Genomic DNA, 25,133 nt, shown 5'->3' on the forward strand with positions numbered 1-25,133 from the left:
TCCCCTTTCCCACCCACCTGGCTTATCACCTGCGAGCTTGTGTTCCTTCCTCTTCCCCCACCTTTTACACTGGCTTCTTACCCCTTCCTTTCCAGTCCTGATGAAGGATCTCGGCCTGAAATCTCAACTCTTTTATACACTCCACAGATACTGCCTGAAGCTTCTGAATTCCTCCAGCTTTTTGTGGGTGATGCATTCAATTAAATGGAATTCTGCAGGGAGAATTTAGGTTAGATATTTGTACATCACAAAACACTTTGACTCTTCATCAGTTCCCACACAGCCTAATAAAATTAATTAAACATTGCACTGAGCCGTGTCAATTTTTCAATGGCAGCCTCCCATGGCTTTCTGTAACTCAACTGGTCCACCAATGTAAACCTCTCTCTGTTGCTTGCTGGCCAGCTCTGTTGCTTTTTTTTAAGTTGACTAATTATTAAATGTGGATATTTTTATTGCTTTGTTCTGAGGCCTTAAGGGAAATAGATTTATTTGAATTTATTTTGAAAACCCTGGCAGAGAACAAAGCAAATTAGACCATAAGACATGAGAGCAGAATTTTTAGCCCATCAAGTCTGCTCCAATAATTCCATCTAGGCAGGTTTGTTATTCCTCTCAACCCTATTCTGCCTTCAATCATCTAAAAACGATTATTTGAAGGACGTCAGGAGCTGGTTCATTTCACTCTTCGAGAATATGTTAAATTATTTTTAAATGATCTAAAGCTTTGTTACCTCATTAACAGCACCAGATGTACTTCTCATGATTTGCTTTCTTTTCATGTAGTTTAAGATACTGAATGTGCCGATGAATTCGCAACTTGCTGCCAATCACTGGAGTCAGCAGCAGGCAGAGCAGGAGGAACGAATGCGCATGAAGAAGTTGACCCTTGATATTAATGAGCGTCAGGAACAGGAAGACTACCAGGGTAAGCAATAGGAGAACCAAATTATGCAGTAATTGCAGTAAGACCATAACTCATAAGAGCTGGAAAAGGCCATTCGGCCCATTGAGTCTTCTCTGTTATTTTATCCTGACTTATTTATCAGCCCTCTCAACCCTGTTCTCCTGCCTTCTCTTCAGAACTTGATTTCCTTACTAATCAAGAACTTGTCAACTTCTGCTTTGAATACAGCCAGTGAGGTAGCTTCCATGGCTATCTGTGGCAATGAATTCCACAGATTCCTCACCCTCTGTCTAAAGAAATTCCTCTTCATCTCTATTCCGAAGTGTGGCAGCAATTCAATTGCGGGCTGCCCCCGGCACATCGTCAGACTGTTGTCGTTGGCTCAAGCAATGCAATTCACTATATTTTTCAATGTGTATGTGACAAATAAAGCTAATCTTTAAATCTTAATCTTGATCTTTAGCATAGACTCAGTAGGCCAAATAATGACTTCCCTCATCATTAGAAAGTACAAGTTAATGGGATGAGGGTTGACCTTGTCAGTTTTAGTACTGGTTAAATGGGTGAAGCTTTCTCAATTTATGGAGAGTTCATCCGGTTTTTTCCATTAGAGAAAAGCTGTGCGGTGTGAGAGCTTCGCATGGAATGATGCAAGTGGTACCTACCAAAAGCTGGTGACTACCATATCAAGAAGCTAAATCAAGTTTGATACCAGACCTAACACACATGAAATGATTGGAAATTAGTTGATTATTGAGATAAAGTAAAAGCCTTTTATTTGCATGCCATCTAGACAGGTGATTTCATACATATGTACATTGAGTTCATTCAAAAGGGATAAAAAATATGCAGAATAGAGTCCAACAGTTAGAGAAAATGCAGTGCAGGTTAGACAAATAAATTACAAGAGAGTTAGCATTCATCTTTATCATACAAGTCTGTTTGAAAGTTTGATAACAATGGGGTTGAACCTGTCCTTCCACCTGGTGATACATGTTCAAAGGTCCAATTTAATGTCAGAGAAATGTATCCAATATGCATCCTGAAATGCTTTTTCTTCACAAAACATCCACCTAAACAGAGAAGTGGCCCAAAGAATGAAAGACAGTTAAACACGAGAACCCCAAAGTACTCCCCCCCCCCCCCAGCAAAGCAAAAAGCACACCTGCTACTGAGCACAAGCGTGAGCTAAGTGATAGCTAAAACACACACCTTACAGTTACCCTTAAAGACTATTGCAATTCATCCGGGATTCAGCAACCCACAGGTTCTCTCTCTCTGGAATAAGGTAGAGGCAAGTGTCCCCCGTTTTCATAGCAAGTGAGAGACATAACAATAACCTGCTGGTTTACAATGTTAAAAAGTACGTTTTGTCACTTTTTACAAGCTCTGTGCCAGAAGATCGCAAAGGTCTTGGGTCCGGGCCCCACAGCGAAAGATTTTCCGGCCTTCCCGACGACACACGAGTCTCCTGCCGGGACACCGACCCTCGATCTGCCCATCTTCAGAGCCCCGAGATCTTAGGCTTCCAAACACTAGGCCGCCTCTCAGGCTTACCCCATGGCATGCCGAACATCAGCCTGTCCCTGAAACCCTGAGAACAGGACCCATTCCTGCAAAGAACCGAAAACAGTGTGTAACTCCAGGTCAGGGTCTTCAAAAGTACCCTGAAAGTGAAAAATAAAGCTATTAAAGATGGAAATAGAGCTGTTTCCTAAGATGCAAGCAAAGAAGTTGCCGTTTAGCGCCATCTTAACTTCACTCCGCCTCCGTCTCACAAGAACTGAAGAGGGAATAAAAAATTAACTAAAAAGTAATGTATTAAAGCATTGACCACAAGTAAATATTGAAATAAAAACAGAAATGTGATTTTGAGAATGTGGTGTTTGAAGTTAAAGAAATTAAGATACTGATTCTGATTTAATTTTGAAGGGTTTCAGCCAGAACTGTATATTCAACATAGATGCTGGCTGACCTGCTGAGTTCCTCCAACACTTGTGTTGTTCAAGATTTCCAGCATCTTCAGAATCTCTGTCTTTAAAATATTAATTATGTAGCTTGTCATCCAGTTATGTTAAACTATTGTTGCAGAGATGTTGCAGTCCCTGGCACAACGACCGGCCCCTGCAAACACCAATCGGGAGCGGCGGCCTCGATACCAGCATCCCAAAGGAGCACCGAATGCTGATCTGATCTTCAAGACTGGGGGGAGGTAAGGGTTTTGCAACCCTCCGAGAACTCTTCAACTCTGGCATCTGTGCACCTCTGTGTCCATTCACTCCATTAATGGCTGCCATGCCTTCAGACAGCCAGGCATTGCACTCCAGAGTTTCTTCCCCAATCCCAAATCCCCCTCTCCCTTTAGAATCAGAAACAAATTTATCAGCACTACTGTGTATGATGTGAACTTTGTTGTTTTGTGGCAGCTTTAAGATCCTTCTTGAAACCCACTTTGTTGACCAGGCTTTTACTTTATCATACAAATACCTCTGCCTTTTGGCAAATCATTGGTTTGTGTCTACAGCTTTGGGGCATTTTTACCTAGGGCAAGTTTTGCTTCGTTGGATATATTTGCACCAGCAGGTTATAGAGCATGATATTCTGCATACTTTCATCGTACACAGCTCAATAAAGGATCCCTTTCTTAAAAGTAGAAGCAAAGTTGTCTAAAGGAGTGTTGACCTGTTCAGTCTGATTACTGTAAAGGCCAATTAATCCCTGATAATTGTAACTCAGGTCACTAATTGTGTGTATATAAACTATCTAAAACTCCACATATTCTTCTCGTTGAAGGCAAAATTCTCTCTCATCTATTTACACTAACAGCAGTGAATATGGAACTAGATTTGTCAAATTATAATTGTGAATCACTCTGTTATAAATCAGCTTCACTTATTTTAGATTTTAAATCTTATTTCATCACTGAAGATAGTAATTTAAATTGCTGATGAATTAGATCATTATTATAATATTATCTCTATCAAAATGCAGAGGAGATTGCAGTTAAGACACGTAAAGTAGGCAATTCTTTTGTATTATTTAACCATCAAGAATCATATGACGTGGCTAAGTTGAGGGTTCTGTTTTCCAAGTCTGCTCCAAGATGAGTGTGCTCATCAGAGTGCTCCTCTGGAGTGTCGTCATGTCTGTGTTCTTGTGGCCAAATAGGGCCGCTGGGACAAAGTGATTGACGGAGTTGGGAACTTGATTCGCCAGGTCCACAGGGAGTTGCTGACCTTGTTAATCCCTAAGGTTGCTTCAGAAACAGAATGCTGGAAAGCAAGCCAAAATGAAGGAGTTATTCCTTTTTGTTTCTGTCTAGGAAAGCATAATTATGAAAGAAAGTAACAAAAACAAATACTGACAAATCGTAGCAAAGGCTTGGAGGTTAAAGAACATGATAGGCAAAAATGTGAACTATGAATCAGAATCAGGTTTATTATCAATGACATGTCGTGAAATTTTATGTTTTGTGACAGTAGTACAGTGCGATACATAAAATATATAAATTACAATAATACAGATTTTTTAAAAATTACATTAAATACGTAGTGCAATAAGAGAGCAAAAATAGGTAGTGCTCATTGGTACTTCATTTCCCATTCAGAAAACTGATGGCAAAGAGAAAGAAGCTGTCCCTAAAACGTTGAGTGGGTGTCTCCATACTCCTGTACCTCTTCTCTCTCAGTAGTAATGAGCCGAGGGCATGTTCTGGGTGATGGGGGTCCTTAATGTATGCCACCTTTTTTAAGGCATCGCCATTTTGAAGATATTCGATGGTGGGGAGGCTAGTGCCCATGACTGAGCTTATGATATGCCAGGCATTTTACAAAGTCAACAACAATAATGTCTGTTTTCAGGGCCTAACGCAATGTGAACTGGGCAAAGTTCCAGGAGGCTGTCAGCTATGTATTTACTTCATAAAGGAAAGTTTGGCCAAATACTGGAGAGTGTTGGGCATTGGGAATAAGACTCCCAACGTGAGGGACAATACTTCTGGCACAAAGAGATGTATTTTGATAACAAATATTGTGATGTGTGAAGTTTAAAATAAAAGGAAGAATGCAGATGCTGGAAATCTGAAATCAAAACAGGAGATGCCAGAATAAGGCAGTCATTTCTGTGGAAAGAGAAACAGTTAACATCTCGGGTAAAATACTCTTTATCAGTGTGGTTTGTAAGATAGAGCTGGTAGTCTGAACAAGATGATGGGTATTAGAAAGTGACTGCACCATTCTTTTCTGCAACCAGCCCACAGAGAGAGTTATTTACCAAATCTTTTGGCCTAAGTTTGCAATATATCATAGAAGGGTTACGGAGGCTTTCAAATTATCACTGCAGTGTTAAAGGAATAATGTGCAGCCTGACCAGCTCCTGGTATGAGTATTCCAGATGAAGGATCTCAAGCCAAAATGTTAACTACCATTTCCCTCCATTGATGCTGCCTGACCCACTGAGTTCCTCCAGCATTTTGTGTGTGGCATGAGTGTATCTGTTTAAGGATCTGCAAAGTGCCCTAGAAGCTGATGAAACAATACAAACTTGTAGTTGCTTATATCAGGAGGGTAAAAGTCATTTCACGACAAAGATTTCTGTTCATGAGATTAGTGCAGAATGCAGAATCTAGTTTTTAAACAAATGCAAGCACTTGAACATCGCATTAAAATCAATTCAAATGTCGTTCAAAAATTAAAATTGTGTATTTTTATTAGCTGTTTTAAATTTCATTGTGTTGAGGCCCATTTTTAGATTGAGTTTCAGCTAATGGCATGATAGTATGGACATTATGGGAGAAGTATTATGCCAACGTATTGGACCATAGAAAATGCTTCACTTTTAATTTTTGAAGAATAGGGAAAGGATAAGACTTTGTGTATTAGTTGCTCTTTGCTTAATTAGGAAAAACTTCTGTGGTACAAAACAAGATGAAAATTGTAAAAAAAAATTAAATGCCACATGTAGGACAGCTGTCTCCCCAGCCCATTTTCCTAATAGATCAGTAATTTAATTGCCACCAGGACTTTTAGTAAATAGAAAAAAATGCAAAATTCTGTATTCTGTGGTGAAATTCTGCAGATTTCTTGCTTTTGAGATTAAATGTCACTGTCATAAACAAGAAACTTAAGTATTTGACCTGCCTAGCACTCCTACACTCTTTTCAGACCAAATCCCGCCTCCCCTCCTGGTTTGAGCAGGCAGTGTTTTACTATTCATGTTTCATAAAATTTTTCAAAGTCATAATTTGGAATTACATTCCAGACTAAACACAGTTACAAGAGTTATGTTAAGTTACTTCAGGTGTGAAAATAGTTCAGTACTTTCATAATGCAGAGCAACACAAGTGAACAACTTAAAAACTTTAAAATTTCAAAGCAAATGCTTTCCGTTCTTAAAAGAAGCTAAGCCCATGTCACGTGTAAAGACATCATCATAGTAATCTGTTTTTCTTAAAATGTGAGAATGAAGTTCAATAGTTCCAATTAATATCAGAGAAATGTATACCATATACATCCTGAAATTCTTGTTCTTTGCAGACATCCACGAAAACAGAAGAGCGTCCCAGTTACAGTTAAAATGTTAGAACCCCGAAGCCCCTACTCCCCCTCCCACACACAAGCAGCAACAATGCAATGACCCTCCACACCCCCACCCACTTCTGCAAAAAGCAACAACACCAACCAAACATGCATTACCAAAGCCCTCAATAAAAACTGAACTGCAGTACAATAAAAGCTAATTGTTCACCGGACAACTCGACATGCCAGAGGCACTCTCTCTGAAAGGGGACAAAGAGATGTCTCCTTTCACAATGAGCTGATTTACAGTGTTCAATGTCTGGCATGCTGCTTTTTCGGCAACAATCTCTCCCCAGCAACAAGAGGGGGAGAGAGAGAGAGAGCACGATTCACTGAGTACAGAACCTCCGACAGCTGATCCACTGTCCCTGGTGTTCCATTTTCTCCTGCAACACTTAAGTTGGTGGCACCAGCTTAGAATCAGCCCGTCCACCGGGCTGCGAAATCTCAGGACCCCAAAGACACTCTCGTCTTCTTGGCTGTGTCCTTGGGATATGAAGCTTCCTTTTTCCTGCGGTATTTCAGTTATGTGCATTACTACATTCATAAGCCTCTCCATCCCTCGCTATATATATGTTCTTGCAGTTTGTACATCCACAGAGACTTTTCTACCAATCCCGATAACACTGCCCATCAGTAGGTTAACTGGTCACCTGCAAGCAATTGGGCAGAACAGGCATTTGGATTGAAGTGCCATTTACCATGCTGTATCTCTAAATAAAAATAAAAATTTAAAAATACCTTATTTTGCAACTGCCTACGCAGTCACTTAATCTTGGGTTCATTTAGTCAGTATGTGTAAGAAGTATTGATTTATGAAATTTGAATTGCATTTGACTAGTTCAGTCTTTTAAGAGCGTACAATATTACTATACAGTACATACCATTTAGCCAAACCTTTTAACCTACAATAAGATAAATCTGAACCTTCTCTGCTACACAGTTCTCCATTTTTCTTTCATCTATGTTCCTATCTACAAGATTCTTAAATGTCTCTAATTAATCTGCCTCTACTACCATCCCTAGCATTGTGTTCCACACACCTACCACTCTGTAACGCAATAACTGCCTCCGACATACCGCCGGTGCTTTCCTCCAATCCACAATTTCTTTTAAGAGAATCAGCATGTAGTCTCCCCTCCTATTAGATTCCTTCTTCAGCCCTTTACCCTTCTGCCTGTCATCTCCCAGCTTCTATCTTCACCCCCCCGCCTCCCCACCCACCTGGTCTCACCTTCCAGGTTGGGCTCCTTCCACTCTCTCCACCTTCTTATTGTGGCTTGTTCTCCCGTCCTTTCCAGTCCTGATGAAGGGTCCTTGCCTGAAATATCAGCTGTTTATACCTTTCCGTAGATGCTGCCAGACCTGCTGAGTTCCTCCAGCATTGTGTACCTGTACATGTATGTTTAAGATCTTTTGTAAGAGAATTGTGAAATTAAGTACATATTAGAGGGATTGTAGCTAAAATTTTATTTTAGCTATGATTCCCCCAAATATCTACTAAAATAAAATTCAATGGGAAGTAACACTAAAGCAACTTGAAGTACTTAAGTTGATGAAATGAGTGAAGTTTTTATGACAATCTACTCCGGAATGCTGGTTTAAAAAGAGAATAATGCTGGAATTCAAGAATTTGAAGTAGAATACATTGTGAAGTGGGAGATGCAGAAGAATGTTTTATTTTAAGAGGGAGTGTTAGAAATATTCTGAATAGAGACATCATGTAACAGAGAAAAGGGATTTAAGATTTGTTGAGGAAGAACTCAGCAGGACATTTGGGATATTTAAGAGACTCTGGGGCACATGAATGAAAGAATAATGGTGGGCTATGTAGGAATGAGAGGTTGGATTGATCTTGGACTAGTTTAAAGGCTCAGCACAACATTAAATAGCCTGTACTATACTGTTCTTTGTCCTTTAAAGACTGAACTAGTCAAATGCAGCACCTGTTTCATAAATTAGTGCTTCTTACCGCTACTGTTCTGTGTTCTAGGTCAGGCAACATCTATGAAGAAAATGGAGTGTTTCAGTCCAAATGAGGGTCTCAACCCAAAGCATCGACTGCCCATTTCCCTTCACAGATACTGCCTGACCCACTGAGTTCCTCCAGTACTTTGTATGTCACTCCAGATTCCAGCACCTGCAGTCTCTTGTGACTTCCAGGACTTTGTCTTCATGAACCTCTGGTTAGAATTCTAACATTGATAAATTTTTAGATGCTATGGGATCGAAGGCTATGAGGATCTGACAGAAAAGTGGGTTTGATACACAGCATTAAGTGCAAACTCTTGAATGAGAGTGAAGCTTGGTGAGGCTGACTAACTTGTACTCCCATTTATTTCCTCGTAGTTTTATGATGCCATGGTATGAGAGTTGTAAATAGCTTACTTATCCTAAGATTGCTTCTCCCAGTACTAACTTCTCCATCCAGAAGCAACGCTTTCTCAGAATTTACCCTGTAAACCCTTCTCAGAATTTTCAGTTGTAATGAGATCAGTTCTCCATCCAGGCAGCATACACCAGTCACGTATCGCAGAATTTAAATGAGCTTAAGTGGCGAGATAAGCCCCCTATAGCTCACATGTTCTTGAGACTTTGCTAGTGGCAGACTAACAGATTTCCCACAGTGTTGGCTGTTAATCTTATTACTACCCGTACACTAACATGCTTCATAACGGTCATAATAAATTGGACAATAAACTTACTGAGGTAAAATGAAGTGGAGAAATACACAACCAGTCTCTTCCAACTTGATGGCATGAACATCAATGTCTCTAACTTAAAATAACTTCTCCCTCCCCCTCTTTCTTTTTCATTCCTGTTTTGGTTCCCTTCTCTTCTCACCTATCATCACCTCCCTCTGGTGCCTCTCCTCTTTCCCGTTCTACCACAGTCTACTGTCCTCTCCTACCAAATTCCAGCTTCTCACTTCAACCCCACTCCCTCACCTGATTTCACCTGTCACCTGCCAACTTGTACATCTCCCATCCCCCACATTCTTAATTCTTGCTTCTTTCCCCTTCGTTTCCAATCCTGATGAAAGGTCTTGACCCAAAACTTTGACTGTTTATACTCTTTCATCAATGCTGTCTGACCTGATAATTTCCTCCAGTGTTTTGTGTGTTGCTCAAGATTTCCAACAACTGCAGAATCTCCTGTGTGTTTAAAATACAGAATCTCGCTGGTCTTGCATTTTGAACCCCAACCCCATCTCGGGCCACCAAGTTGGTCCACACTCTGGACCCCACATTTGCCCATGCTAACTACTTGCACTATGAACCCCCTTGAGTGAGCCAGGTTCCAAATCATTAAACCCAAAGCATAATTCCTAAACCATCAGCGGTTGGATGACAAGAATATTTTTTGACTGCATCTTCACGTCAAGGAGACCATGTCCAGAAGATTTGCTGTCATAATTAAACAAGCTTACTGTGTAGAAATAGTGTTATCATAGGTTCATATCTGAACCATTAATTAGAGCCTTCCCTTGCCATTAACTGGTGGATGTACTGTGTATGTCCTGTGGTTTCTATTTATGTTTTAATTGTGAGGTTGGTGGGATTCTAATCTTTCCCAAACTGTTTCAGGATTTGGTGGTTACTGTTATATAAGTTCAGTCAAATTATCTCAACTCAGACCTGTGCAACCTGATCTATCAATTGACTTTGCTGTATTTTTAATCTATGGCATTTTATTTATTGCCATTTTAAAAGTGTCCTTTCAACCTTAATTCAGATTATGGATTAAATTTGGTTCACACGAGCTGTTTCAGTTAGATTAAATTATTTCATATTTCCCCCTTAAAAATGACAACCATCTAGGTTCTAAAATTAAGCAGTCATGAGTTGAAAGGTGATTTCCCATTCTAAATGCCCACCTAGAGATTTGGGATTTAATTTATAAATATATTTACTCTATATTAGAAACGTTCCTAAATCCAAACCCTTCCTATTCAGTGCAGTTCATGTAATAAAATACTTTGACACGTTTTTAATGAAGAATATTGTCTCCAATCATTTTCATTAGTTCATTAAAATTATTCTGGGGTAGATTAATTTTTTTCATGCAATGAGTGAATGCTGGCACAGGCAGAGATTGTGTTGTCTTGCATCAGACTCTGACTATAGTATAAAGCCTTACCCTGAAGTTTACAGTATTTTAATCAACTTCCAATCTAAACCGATGCATGTATTAGCACTTCGGTGGTTTGATTCTAGAAATACTAGACAATACAAGTTGCTGTGTATCTGGTTTGAAATTTCATAATACCTCTTTTTATGGATTTAGATTATAATAAAAGCTAGAGATATTATTTCCCACCACCCTTACCTATCTTCCATGGAAAAGTCTTCACTTAGTCCTGTTTAATTTCACTTTATTTTTAAGCTCTGCCTGATAAGTAAATCTATTCTTGGTCAGCATCTGAAAGCAGTTTCTTGCTGTGTGCTGAAAATGTAAATCTTTGTAACTTCGGAAATGCTAAAGAGTTAAGTAAGTGAATACAATCATGCAGACAATGTCTGTATTTATTTAACTCCTTTTGCACTATTTTTCTGTCGCATTCACTGGTTAGTATAATAGAAGGAAGCTGCTATTATAAAATGGTGTAGAATTTGTTTTTTTCATGTTCCTGTTTAAACCTAACTAGATTAAAAGGTTGGCTTGTATTGGCTGCTGAAATGGACTTTGTGTAGTTTCTCTTCAAATTGTGCATGTATCAAGTTGCTGCTCAGATCTTAATACATTTGGAAATATGTAGAAGCAGGGCTAAGTTTAATGTGTTTAAAATTAAAAAGAAAAGCTTGCAAAATGTCCAATTTTTGAAAAAAAAACTCATGATGGATTCCAATGCCATCATTTTTTTCTTAAATTGAATACTTTTTTGAGTTGCATCTGATCTGTGTGATAAAATGGGAATCTAGCTAGTCTATTGTAGTAAATTTTGCAAAGACAATAATTTTTGTTTGCTTTCTGGATGCTGTAAATGGTGCCAAAATGGCAAGAATGTCTGTGCTTCAGAATGAGAAACGTAAAAATGACCAACTTTAACAATCCAGTGAAAAGCATGAGGTAAAAGATTCAGTAGTTACAAATAAAATTTTGATTAGATCTATGCTGCTTGTTGGAATTCTTCCCTTCCTTACAAAGGTTATATTTTAATATTTGCACACTTTAACCATGATTATTTTGTGAACTGCTATTTTAAAGTCAGCTGAGGTTTATGTTTCTTCAATAAATCATTTTTACACAGCTTTTTGCTAAACCTAGTTCAGTTATTTTAACAAGTTAACACAGTCTCATTAATGCTGTATATTACCCATAATCACTCAGCAAATCTTATCATTGTGCAAATCTCAATGAACAAGCTAAAGAATAACGATATATGTCAGCCATCACAATGAACTATAATGTAGGTGTTCCCAAGTAGCATTTGAAAATTTTGACATGTACACTCAGTGGCCACTTTATTAGGCAGAGGAGTGGAGCATGGTGTGGTCTTCTGCCGCTGTAGCCCATCTACTTCAAGGTTTCAAGTGTTGTGCATTCAGAGGTGCTTTTCAGCACGCCACTGTTGTAACATGTGGTTGAGTTACTGTCGCCTTCCTGTCAGCTTGAACAAGTCTGGTTGTTTTCCTCTGACATCTCTCATTAACAAAGTACTTCCACCCACTGGATTTGTATTTTTTTTTGTTTTTCTCACCCGTCTTTGTAAACTCTAGAGACTGTTGTGCATGAAGATCCCAGGAGGTCAGCAGTTTCTGAGGTACCCAAGCCGCCCCATCTGACACCAACAATCATTCCATGGTCAAAGTCACTGAGATCACATTTCTTCTCCATTTCTGATGTTTTGTCTGAACGACAACTCTTGACATGTCTACATGCTTTTCTGTATTAGATATTTGCATTAATGAATGATGTACACATGTACCTAATAAAGTGGTCACTTAGTGTAGATGCTTCTTGTGCTAACCATTCTTTGATCACACAATATATTTTAGCTTCAGTTTCAGGAAGAACATTACTTGAGATCCCAGCACAGACTCTTATTCTGTTTCAGTGTAATAGCCATCATTTCCACTCACCTCATCCATTATGATTCTGGAGGCTTTATTATTTTGCATTTTCTTGGACTTAATTTTTTGCATTTGCTTGACCTTGCTTCAGGAGCAGGTGATGGAATTGAAGGTTACAGATCATTTAATTTCTGCTTAAAAAAAATAATATTGACAATGGTGCAACATTCTAAGTTTAGCTTGGGGACGAGATGGTCTAGATTGGTCAATACTGGGGAGACAATCTTTGCGGTCAGTGTTCAGTCCTAATTTTGCCTTTACAATGTCATTCATCCCAAACAAGTGTTCAAGACGCAAGAAAACAAATTAATGGATTATTCATGGGTGTCCAAATTGAAAAAAAAAGTTCATTATCATTTTTAAAAATGTTAAATGAAATATTGCTATTGAACTACAAACTTTTATTTGAAGATTTAAGATGCACTGTAGAGTGAGGAGAATGTATATTGGGTGCTATAAATGACAAACTGCTGGCCAAATCTGCGGCTATGTGAGAATCTTTCAACGGATTCTCATACATTAGCTCATCCCTCTACAAGCTCTGTTTAACTTGAGTATTTCCCTTTTTGTTTAAATCGGGGTTCTGGCGACAAGCAATATATTCATGTGTATTCAGACAAATATTGATGGTCTGTACTTAAAAGCATGATGAGGCCATTCTCTGGTTGGAGGAGCAACACCCCCTCATGTTCTGTCCAGGTAGCCTCCAATCTGATGACATGAACATCAGTTTCCCCATTTTTCCCCTCCCCTTTCCTCTTCAGTTCCCTACTCTGGCCTCTTACCACCTCTCATCTCCCCTGGTGCCTCCTCCTCCTTCCCTTTCTCTCATGGTCCACTCTCCTCTCCTACCAGATTCCCTCTTTTCCAGCCCTTTATCTTTTTCACCGATTACCTCCCAGCTTCTTACTTCATTCCCACATCTCCCATTTACCTGACTTCAAGTTCGGGTTTAATTGTCATTCCTTCTGTACCCTCTATACCCAGGAATGCAATCAAATGAAACAGCATGACTCTGGGGCCAAGCTTTAAAGCACAGTACTTACAGTCTACACAGCACAAGGCAAAAAAAAAGCATGCATACAGTAAGACAGCAGTGAAATACAGTCACACAAAAAATGTAAGTCTAAGTTCCTGAGTCATTGAATGTTGCAGCAGTGTGCAGTCGAACTCAATGCATCTAGCTTTCTGCCAAGTGAACGCAGGAAGACAGCCCTGGCTTCAGCCCGCATGCCTCACCGCACCACCTCCGGCACTCCACTGGAGTGTACCGACTCCACCTCTCTCCTGGGCGGCTGCATACAGGCTACACCACAGCAAAGGCCACGCAACCTTCCTGCTGTCTACCCCCACATTCACCAGTAAGCCAGTGAATCAGGCTTGCAGCGTTCCATTATCAACGGCGTACGCCAGAATCTTGCGATCACAGGAAAACTGACCAAGATGATCACTCGCCAGTAGACTGCACACCTCCTTCACGCACTGACTCTGATGCAAGCAGCAGCACAATCCACAGTAAAGTCCAGCTCCTTCAGTTTCTCCACCAATGAGCAGCTCGCTGATGGGTAGACCTGCAGTACTTTAAGTTCTTAGTATCTAGCAGAGTATTGCAATCATAAAAAAAGACAATACCACCTTTGGTTTGTTCTGTCGGAGCACGCCACCATCTTACCAGAAGTAACCTATCATCTAGCTTTTTTGCCTTTCCCTCCATTCTCACACTGAAACATCGACTGTTTATTCATTTCCGTAGATGCTGTCTGGCCTGCTGAATTCCTCCAGCATTTTGTGTGTGTGTTGATCTGGAGGATTCCGACTTGCTGAGTCACTCCCTCGAGGAGAAAGTCTGTGACTTTTGCTTTCTTGTCAATCCCGTCCCTTCACTTGGCTACCATGGCAGCCGGCAAAGCAAAGCTGTTAACACACTTGGTTCAATTCTAACCTCCAGCACTGCCTGAGTGAAGTGTGCACCCTCTCTCTGTGACCGTGTGGGTTCCTCCCTCTTCCCAAGGCTTGAGTTGGTAGGTGAATTGGCTGCTTTAAATTGCCCCTAGGCCTATTGTGTTGGTTGAATCTAGAATCTGGGAGGAGGCAAGGGGAAGGAGTGATTATTGGAATATGGGGAGAACAAAAAATGGACATTGTATAGGATTTGTAATCAAGTGAACATCAACAATGCTGACTCTGTGGACCAAATTGCCCTACTGTTCTCCAAAAGTCAGAGATTCCCAATATTATGGTTAACATAAACATAAACAGGACAGTATAGGCCTTTGGACCACAATGTTGTGTCGACCTTTTAACCTGCTCCAAGATCCATCTAACCTTTCCTGTTCACATAGCCCTGCAATTTTCTTTCATCCATGTGCCTATCTTAGTCTCTTAAATGTCTTTAATGTATCTGCCTCTACCCCTATTTCCGGCAGTGTGTTCCACGCACCCACTACTCCCTATGTATATAAAAAAAACCAAACCATCTCTGATATCTCCTTAAACTTTCCTCCTAGCACCTTCAAATTATGCTGTCTCATTTTAGCCACTTCTGCCCTGGAAAATGTCGCTGGCTGTCCATTCTATGCCATTTATCATGTTGTACACTTCTATCAGTCACCTCTCCTTTGCTCGAAAGAGGAAAGCACTAGCTTGCTCAACCCATCAGTTGTGGCATGCATTTTGGTCATATTCTACAGTGGTTGAGACATGGGAGCAAACTCGTGGTTCATCCGTCAATAAAGTTTTATGGTTATAGTTATCCTTGCAGTAGGAGTCTCCCATTGCTGAGAAGATCACATGCAACATTAGGAAGTGGAGTTTTGTTCATTTTTATTTAAAGATACAGTAAGGAACAGGCCCTCCAGGCCCAACAAGCCACACTGCCCAGTAACCCAACAATTTAACCATAGCCTAACCACAGGACAATTTACAATTGCCAATTCACTTACTAACAGTTATGTCTTAAGACTGGGGGAGGAAAGCGAAGTACCTGGAGGATACCCTCGCACTCATGGAAAACATACTAACTTTCTTGCAGAGGAAGTTGGAATTTAAGTCTGAATTCTGATATCCGAGCTGCAGTAACTACTACGCTATCGTGGTGCCCCGTGGTATAAACCTGAATGAAAAGTGATAATGGAACTTTGCGGCTGTTGCAATTTATTGCAGAGTTTCCGGATGTTAGAGAGAAGCTGCATTGTGGATTGGCTTTAGGGCAATGATTGTCTAGATTGTTCATAAATCCTTTCGATCCAGTCTGTTTGACCAGTGCCCAGTAATAATTTTGCCTTTACATGTACATTCAGCCCAAGCATATGTTCAAGGTGTGCAATGAAACACATCAATAGATTAATCACTATACTGGAAAACTTTAAAGGGTTGCACAAGCAAATACATTATCTTCTTTTTAAAAGTTAAATGAAATACTACAATTGAACTACAAACAATTCTTAGAAGATTTAAGCTGCACTATAGTATGAGAAGAATGTATATTGGGTGCTATAACTAACTACTGCTGATCATGTCTAAGGCTATGTTGTATATCAGGGTGTGCATCTTTCAACAGATTCTCATACATTAATTCATCCTTCTAGAAGCTCTGTTTGACTTGAGCATTGCCCATTTCTTTTTAATCTGGTCTGGTGTAGGATCGATTGTTTGTACTTAAAAAGCATTCTGGAGGGTTCTGACTTCTCAAATAATGCCAACAAGAGGCTGCAGATGCTGAAGTCCATAGATCATAAGATATAGGAGCCGAATTAGACCCTTCTGCCCATTCAAATGTTAGTTTTTCCAATTCCCATTCTGCTTGTAACCTTTAATTGCTTTACCAATTAAATCTTAGAGTGAAATACTCTCTGCTGGAGGAACTTGGCAACTTGAGCAGCATCTGTAGGGGCAGGATGTGGTGAGGGATTGTCATTGTTTGAGGGCTGGGAGTGGAGAGGGAAGGTGGCCAGTGTAGAAGACAAGGCATAAGGTAGGTGCCCGTAGGTGACAGTTGGACTAAGAAAGGTGAAGAAAGAGGGGGGCAGAAGGAGCCAGGGGAGATAGAGTTGGGAGGCTGAGGCAAGTATGTGATAAGTAAAAGTAGACAGGATTTATTTGTAAGAAAAACTTAATATCCTTGTTTTTTATGCAAAATATTTCCCAGACAATTATGCTGTAATATAGATACTTTCTTCTTGACTATTCTCCTCTGAGTGCCCTGTCTGTGGAGTTCAAAACCTGCTTAAAAAAAAAGTGACTCCTGGTTCCTTGAGGGCAGGAAACCAGTGCTGATTTTCAGGGTAATTGTTGGGATTAATTTCCCAGTAGAAAATTCTTTCTCCTGGCAGTGACACTTATTGTGGGCATCGATGCTGGGTGGGGCAAAGAACAGCCTTCACTAGGCTGTGTGGTGGATAGTCTGTTCTTTTGAGTGTTCTCACAATAATGTGTGCTTGATTGTTTTAAGGGAGTGGATTGGTTAGTTCTATAGAAACATAGAAAATAGGAGCAGGAGTAGGCCATTCGGCCCTTCAAGCCTGCACCACCATTCAGTATGATCATGGCTGATCATCCAACTCAGAACCTATAGTCTGCATAAATGTCAAACATTCTCTATAAAACAAATAGCACATTGGCAGAGTAGCTTCACAACGCCAGAGACCCGTAGGAGCAGAATCGGGTCGTTCAGCCCATCAAGTGTATTCCGACATTTGATCATGGATGATTCATTTTCCCTCTGAGCCCTATCCTCCTGCCTTCTCCCTGTAACCTTTAATACCCTTCCCTATCAGTCTTAGCTTTAAATATATTCAATGACTTGACCACCACCACCATCTGTGACAATGAATTCCATGGATTCACCTCCCTCTGTCTATAGAAATCCCTCCTCATCTCTGTTCTAAAGAGACATCCTTCTATTCCAAAGCTACGTCCTCTCTCTCTATTGAAAGCATCCTCCACCTCTCCACTCTGTTGAGGCCTTTCAGTGTTCAATAGATGGCCTCAGGTGCTGTCTTAGTGGAGTTTGCATGTTCTCCCTGTAAATGCATGTTTCCACTGTGAGTTCCTGCTTCCTCCCACATCTTAAAGATGTGCAGGTTGACAATTTAACAGCCTCAGTACGTAGGTGAATATATGGGGAGGGGGCAGCTTTTGTTGGTGAGAATTTTTTAAAAATTGATTGTAGGGTTAGTGCAGATAGATGGTTGATAGTTAGCACAGAGTCAGATGGCAGAAAGGCCCATCTCCGTGCGATTATAACTTCAAAATAATTGGAGAGCTAAGTGTTTCATCATCCCCCTTGACTTTTCCAGGACAGGTTCCAATTGCAAAAGAGAAGAATGTTGTTCCCACCGTTTGCAGAATCTCACCCAATGGTACACAGTTATTAAAATGTGTCGATAGATGCAGACTGATGTAGTTCAGTTGCTTAGTGTGCAGATTTGTGTAGTAAATATTATTATTCTCACATGTACCAAGCTATGGTAAAACAAAACTTGTCTTGCGTACTGTTTATGCAGTCCAACAGTGCGTTGAGGTAGTACAGGGTAAAGCAGTAACAGAGTGCAGAATTAGGTGTTAACAGTTACAGAGGAAGTGTAGCACAGGTTGACAATCGTGCAAGGTCACAGCGGTAGATTGAGGTCAAGAGTACATTTTATCATTCTAGGGGCCCATTCAATAGCCTAATAACAGTGGGATGAAGCTGTCTTTGTGCCTGGTTGTATGTGCTTTCAGGCTTTTGTACCTTCTGACAATTGGGAGAGGGAAGAAAAGAAAATGTCTGAGGTGGGTGGAGTTGTGGAGTATGCTGGCTGCTTCACTGAGGCAGTGAGAAATGCGGACAGTAAGAAATAACAGCTTGATGTCTATGCAATGTCCTGAAATGTCTTTATTTAAGAGAGGCAGTGCTGGGAGGGGGTAAGTGGATGTTGGAAGAGCAAGCCAATTAATTATTTGTAATTGTTTCAAGGAATACATTTTTTTTAACTTTGTCAAATCAGTAGTTTATTGATCTTTTTTATCATTTACAGGCGACGTTGATGTTAGTGACAGGTGGCACTTTGACTTGCCCTCATTGTCTCTGATATCAAAGGTATCTGAGTCCTCCCATCGAGAGCAGTGGACACACCTCACCATGGCTGTCTAGAGATCAACACGTGCCTGGTACGAGCCAGGCCTTGAGCAGACATTGCCGCCTCCGACTATAGCGCAGAGTGGCTGGCAGGCTAAACAAAACAAGAATTGATAATGCGTCTACGGGAGCACTCCTCAGTGTTAATTCTTATACACTTTTGGCACCTTTTTTTTTAGAATGAGAGTGGAGATTGTGAGGTGGCCTATGTCAGTAAGTAGTAAAAACAGCAAAAACAATCCATTTAATTAAGAACGGGACTAATTTCTCAAGTCAAAAATGTTTTGACTTTGTTCATCCAAATCTTACGAATCTAATTTTTGTGTGATTGTTAACATTCTTCAAGACATTGAAATCTGATTTAAAACTGGCCAAAGAAAGAGAGGAGTTTATTCCTGGTGTTGAATAGAGTGCAAATCGATAAAATAAAGGCCAGCAGCAATCTTTTTCTGAAGTGGGAGGGTGGGATTAAGGTAACACATACCAGGAGAATTAAATTGTTTGGAAGTTTTAGTGTGAGCTTGGCTGTACCTCTGGATTATGAGGTAACAGTAACTGAACTGAAGTGCCCAGATTCTCTCTCCTTCTGGGCTCTTTCCAACTTCTCAACATGAAGTCATTTTTGTGCCCGCTTAGGTTTGAGTTTTAAAGGTTTTTTTTAAAATTAAAATCAAAGACTTGCAGAATGCCAAGTGCATCTTAACAGTTGCTATGAGCCAGAACACTTGGCAGCGGAAAACTGTTGTTAGGGGGCAAGGGAAATGACTACTTCTGTTTTTGCATTCAGTCATTCAATTAAACCTTTTTTTTGTTTCTTTTGCCGGTTTTCTGGCAACACAGATGAAGTAAATGAAGGCTTACTGGGTTCTGGAATTTCTTGCACCGAAATTGTCATTTTGGTTGGTAGCACGTGCAGCATTGTCAGCGAAAACCATTTGCTTAAATGTGTTATTGAAGGTGTGGATATGTGCATCATACATAAATGTCATTCTTTTAGCAAATTACTTGCGATAATTCTGTCATTTCCATCTAAAGCACATCATTGTTTGTTTCTTCTGTTCGAGGTACCTGCTTGTACAATTCTTTGCAGAAGCTAAGTGTAGAAGTGTATGTTTTGGCTTGACAAGACTGCATGGTCTAATTCATAAGTTGCTACACCTTTTTGGCTGTTGCCATTCTTGCAGTAAAAAACAAAGTTGTTGACCTCATTGAGTTTCTGCTCAGACTCTTTGTGCACATGTGCACTCTAAATATTTAAGAACACAACCAGGAGAATGAAAAGTCATTATTAACAAACCAGGAGACTGAAAAGTTACCGTTAAAGTCTCAAATCCTGGAGAAAATTTTAGTTTGGTCTCAATTCTGAATTGTCCTCAATTATCAATATAGGCTTCATAGTCCGGGTGGATTTGATTTGTATCCCCTCTAAATAAAATAGCTCACACTCAGAATGCACACAAGTCATTTGCAGCCATCTGCTTAATGCTGATGCCAGGTCTTCACTGCCTGACTGCTTCAGCAGTTTACAGCAGAGTGAAGGTTAGCACTAATGTACAGCCCCGACCATGCAAAATTACAATGAAGTGTTTGTTCAAGACTAAGGTCAGTACAGACCTTTCTGCTTGAACCATGGGCTTCAGAGAGTCTCAGGAGCCTGTGGAACCACACACATCCTAAACCCCATGGGTGTGAAATAAATTACCAGAAAATTTATTATTGAGGTTGAACAAAGAACAGTACTGGCCCTTCAGCCCATGATTTTGTGCTAACCTTTTATCCTACTCCAAGATCAAGCTAACCCTTCCCTCCCATATGGTCCCTTGTTTTTCTAAAGGGTGTTTATTCTTGAAAAACAACCTATTCCAGGCCAGTTAAGAAAGAACCCCATGGTGGATCTGGAGTGGCATACATAGAATAGTGCAATGCAGTACAGGCCCTTCACCCCACAATGTTGTACCAGCCTTTTAACCTACTCTAACATCAATCCTTCCCTTCCTCTCATCCATGTGCCTATCAAAGAGTTTCTCATATGTCAGCCACCACCACTCTGCATATTAAAATACATCTATTTCTGACATCTCCCCAGTACTTCCCTCCAATTACCAAATGACTTCCTTTAAGAGAATAGTTTCTTAAAATCGGCCTGTAGTGGAAGGCAGACATATGTTTAAGATCATATAAAATTAAGTAGATATTACAGGAACTATGTGTCTATCTAAGAGTCTCTTAAATGCCTCTAATAGATCTGCCTGTGCCCACTGCCAGGGGCGGTAGTACAGGGAGATGTATTCGAGGCATAAAAATAAACCTATACTCCAAACACCTTAAAATTATGCCCTCTGGAACTATCCATTCCTGCCCTGGGAAAAAATACTGGCTGTCCACACTATCAATTGCTCACTAATAATTCACTTACGGAACCAACTTCTGCCCGCACAATGGAGATGAAAGTCTCCTTTGTCAGTCCTTGGCTCACCTAAAGTCTGCGTATGGAAAACCTTGAATTATGTTGAAGTCTGTCCAAGCCAAGCAACCAAGAGAGAGTCAGACAGGTGAAGTTGAGTTGTTACATTCAGCATCACATTTATTATCACTGACATTAGTCATGGAATTTGTTGTTTAGTAGCAGCAGTGTAGTGAAAGGCATGAAAAAAGTTACTACAAGTTACGGTGGTAAATAAATAGTGCAAAAGAGGAATAGTGAGGTAGTGTTAATGGGTTCAAGGATACAGAATGCAAGCACTTTGACTCCCATTACACAACCTAAAGTGCAAGTTGGCAATGGTGTAGAACCTGCGATCCTCAAAAATCAAAGGAGTGTTACAGGACTACTGCGGTTACATCTTGCTTCTGAGATGTTTCTTCCTACATTCCAATTTAAAATCAAATCTGTCTGCAGTTATCATCAAAGGTCCATCAAATGAACCAGCCATCAACAGTACTGCTAGCCTTGACTTGAGCTTCCAGTAGCTGAGTATGCTAGATTAAAGTTTGTGAAATTCTAGTTTTGCGTCACACAAAACTGAGCTAACTGGCACTTCACAAGCAAAGTAAATTTCTCGGTTGGGATTTGTAGATTTGATATCTGTGTGTTTGAGTTTTTGAGTTCACACATTGTGATGAATGTGAGGAACCCGGAGCTACGTAGTGAACAGGCCAAGCTGGTACAAAATGGTAGCAGAGTGGTGCAGCCATGAAACCTGTTTCTTCGGCTCTCGTGACCCAGGTTCGCTCCTGCCCTTTGGAATCCTGTACACGTGCTCTCTGCGACTCCAGTTTCCTCCCACATCCCAAAGACGTGCTGGTGGTTGGTGGGTTCGCTGGTCACTGTAAATTGTCCCTAGTGTATAAATGAGTAGTGGAATCTGGGGCTGAGGGAGTGTGGGCAGAATAAAATAGAATCATTTAGGGAACAACACACACAAAATGCTGGTGGAACACAGCAAGCCAGCAGCATCTATAGGAATCATTTAGGGGTTGGTGGAAATCGATCAGTGGTGCAGATTCATGAGTCTGTTTCTATGCCAAATGACTGAAAAAAGATCATCCTGTATAATGATTTCATAAAGTGGATTTCAGCTTGTTAGTTGGAAATACCAGCTGATTTGAACAAGGAACAGTTGATGCAGGATATGTCATCTGAAGGGATCAGGTTAATGTATGAGGAGCATTGGGTGGCACTGGGCCTGTAATCACTGAAATTTAGAAGAATGGGGGGTATGGGGTAGGGTGGATCTCATTGAAAACTGTCAAATAATGAAAGGCCTAGATAGAATGTGGAGAGGATGTCTCCCGTCATGGTGGAGACTCCAGAATACAAGGGCATCCCTTTATAGATGAGGAGGCATTTCTTTAGCCAAAGGGTGATTAACCTGTGGAATTAATTGCCACAGACGTCTGAGGAAGCCAAGTCATTATTTTTGTTTAAAGTGGAGGTCAATAGGTTCTTAATGAGTAACAACATCAAAGGTTATCGGGAGAAGGTAGGAGAATGGGGTTGAGGGAGATAATAAATGGAATATTTCGGAACAGACTTGATGGGCTGAATGGCCTAATTCTCCTCCTTTGTCATGGTTTTTATGGGTTCTTGGGTATGTCACGCTGATTTAGAGTGGAAAGGTTTTTGTCTTACCTACATATTACGTACTTGTTCCCGAACGGTGCCTGTGGCTTGTAAATAATTTACCTTCACTTACTCAGCCAATGATTCTTGACCTGCTAGCGGATAAATTTCTGTGGCCTGTGTGGAACTCACTCCACCTTCTAGTTCTGTCCAGTCACTCCACACCCACAAGTTTTTCCCCTGCCCTTATCAGTGTGAAGCACTGGTAGCCCATTGTGTTACTGCTCATCTCTCTCCAAGTAGCTGTCTCCATCTCTACACCTTGCTCCATCTCCTCCTCACCTCGTTCTGTCTACCTCTCATTTCTCTTCTGTCTTCATCTGTCACTCACCTACCACTGTCTCCCAACTCCAACCCCTCTCCGCTCCCCTACCTGCCCATCATCTTACACCCCTCCTTAATTAACCACTCACTTGCTTCCTGTCTAACCCTTCTCTTTCCCCTTTTTGTGACAGCCATACCTCCTCTCTGCCATGATGCAGGGTTTCTACCTAAAGCGTTAACAGTTCCTCCTTCTCCTCCCCACCCCAACAGATGCTGCTTGACCCACCGAGTTCCTCCAACAGATTGCTTGTTGCTCCAGATTCCAGCATCTGCAGCCTCTTGTGTTTCCAAAAACAGTTTTAAACAAATGCACTAAGATGTATGGATGCAGATAAGACATCCACAAGTGTGACCAATCACTTGAGATCTACTGTTCCCTCTGCAGGGATTTCACTCCCCCAAATTTCTACTGGTTAATATCTGCTGAAAGGTGCTGTGTTTGGGTGTCGGGTAGGTACTGGTCTCTTTGAGCTGTCATACTGCTCGGAACACCTTACTGGCACCCAACGCTGCTGTTAGGTTGTGGTGAAGGCTCATTGCAGCCCATAGTACATGAATATGAACAGGCAGGGATGGAAGAAGAGAAAAATCTGCTTTGACTATCCAAAAGGAAAGGATTTGGGTGGTTAAGTCTGGTAATTCCTCATAGTTATTAATTTCATCCCTCATGTGGAAGCTACAAATGCTCTTCAGATGTAATTGGATGTGAATTAGTTTAGGATGGATTGAAGTTATGGAAGGTCCTACATAAAATCTAGTCTTTAACTGAATAAAATTGACTCACTCCCTTTCCCATTTTGTAAAAAACTTTGGCTGCATATTTAAATTACTAAAGCTCAAAACCCACAAAGCATGTATAAAATATTTGAGCTGTAGTTAGGCTTGATGCACCCTCCCTCCAGCATTCTGCGACTCATTTTAAAAACATTGATAGTCATCATTTTAAAATCCTGAATGACATTTGCAGGTTACTGCTGAGTTTGTGCATCTGGCTGTGCTTAAGTTTGACGCTGCTTGCCATGGACTGATATTGCAGGTTTAAATTCCGCACTGTAAACTTGCTCACGACGCTCATGGCTGGCTCCAGGTGCTACTTAGTGCATGCATGGTAAGTTTGCAGGTGACATGAAAACAGGGGCAGTGAAGAAGAATCAGGGGAAACCTTGTTTAGCTGTGTAAGGGGGACAAGGAATGGGAAATGGATTTTAATGTGAATAAGGGCATGGTTATGGTCAAACCAAGGTAGGACTCTCAGAATGAATGGATGGGCCCTGAGGAGTGCTGTGGAACAGAGGGACCCTGGTGTATAAGTACATGGTTCACTGAAATTAGAGTTACAGGTAGACAGGCCAGTGATGAAAGCGTTTGCCATGCCTTTATCAGTCAGGGCTTTGAGTATTAAGGTTGCGCAGGGCACTGGTGAGACTGCCTTTGGAATATTCTGTTCACTTCTGGTCATCCTGCTGTAGGAAAGGTGCAATGAAACTGGAAAGTCTGCAGAAAAGATCTACAAGGATGTTGCCTGTACTTGAGGGATTGAGTGGTTGGACAAGCTAGGACTTTATCCTGTGGAGCATAGGAGACTAATTAGTGATCTTGTAGAGGTGAATAAAATTAAGAGCCAGTTTGCACAGTTTCTTTCCCAGAGCTGTGGAATCAAGAACCTGAGGAAATAGGTTTAAGGTGAGAGGGAAAAGATTTATAGGAATTCAAGGGGCAATTTTTTTTTTAAATACACAGAAAATGGTATGTACCCCGAATGAGCTGCCAGAGAAAATAATAACTTTTTAAAAAAAGCTTTTGGGCAGAATTCCACCGATTCACCGCCCTCTGGATAAATGGGTCAAATGCTGGCAAATGAGACTAGCTCAAATAGGGCAGACTGGTTGGCCCGGACCATTTGGACCGAAGGACCTCTTCTGCAAAGAAAGCAGCCGCTTGTCAAATCAGGTTCATGCCTTCTCCCAGCAGGTCATTCCCCTCATTGCTCTCTGTCACTGTGTCACTTCCC

At 40.8% G+C, this 25,133-nt stretch overlaps 1 protein-coding gene across 7 annotated transcripts in view; it reads left to right on the forward strand.

Moving 5' to 3' along the window:
• Positions 1-19,883, forward strand: part of upf2 (UPF2 regulator of nonsense mediated mRNA decay) — a 117,601-nt gene extending 97,718 nt beyond the window's left edge. For 6 of the 7 annotated variants that reach the window (XM_059987299.1, XM_059987300.1, XM_059987303.1 and 3 more), the window contains 3 exons: positions 787-928; positions 2,999-3,119; positions 18,575-19,883. In XM_059987299.1, the coding sequence (XP_059843282.1) occupies positions 787-928; positions 2,999-3,119; positions 18,575-18,584 (273 nt within the window). In that variant the 3' untranslated portion in view covers positions 18,585-19,883. Of the gene's footprint in view, positions 1-786; positions 929-2,998; positions 3,124-18,574 lie in introns of those variants that run through there. The other variant, XM_059987305.1, reaches the window with a different exon arrangement.
• The last annotated feature ends 5,250 nt before the right edge of the window (positions 19,884-25,133 follow it).

Source organism: Hypanus sabinus, chromosome 13 (assembly GCF_030144855.1).
Source record: "Hypanus sabinus isolate sHypSab1 chromosome 13, sHypSab1.hap1, whole genome shotgun sequence".
Classification (NCBI taxonomy): domain Eukaryota; kingdom Metazoa; phylum Chordata; class Chondrichthyes; order Myliobatiformes; family Dasyatidae; genus Hypanus; species Hypanus sabinus.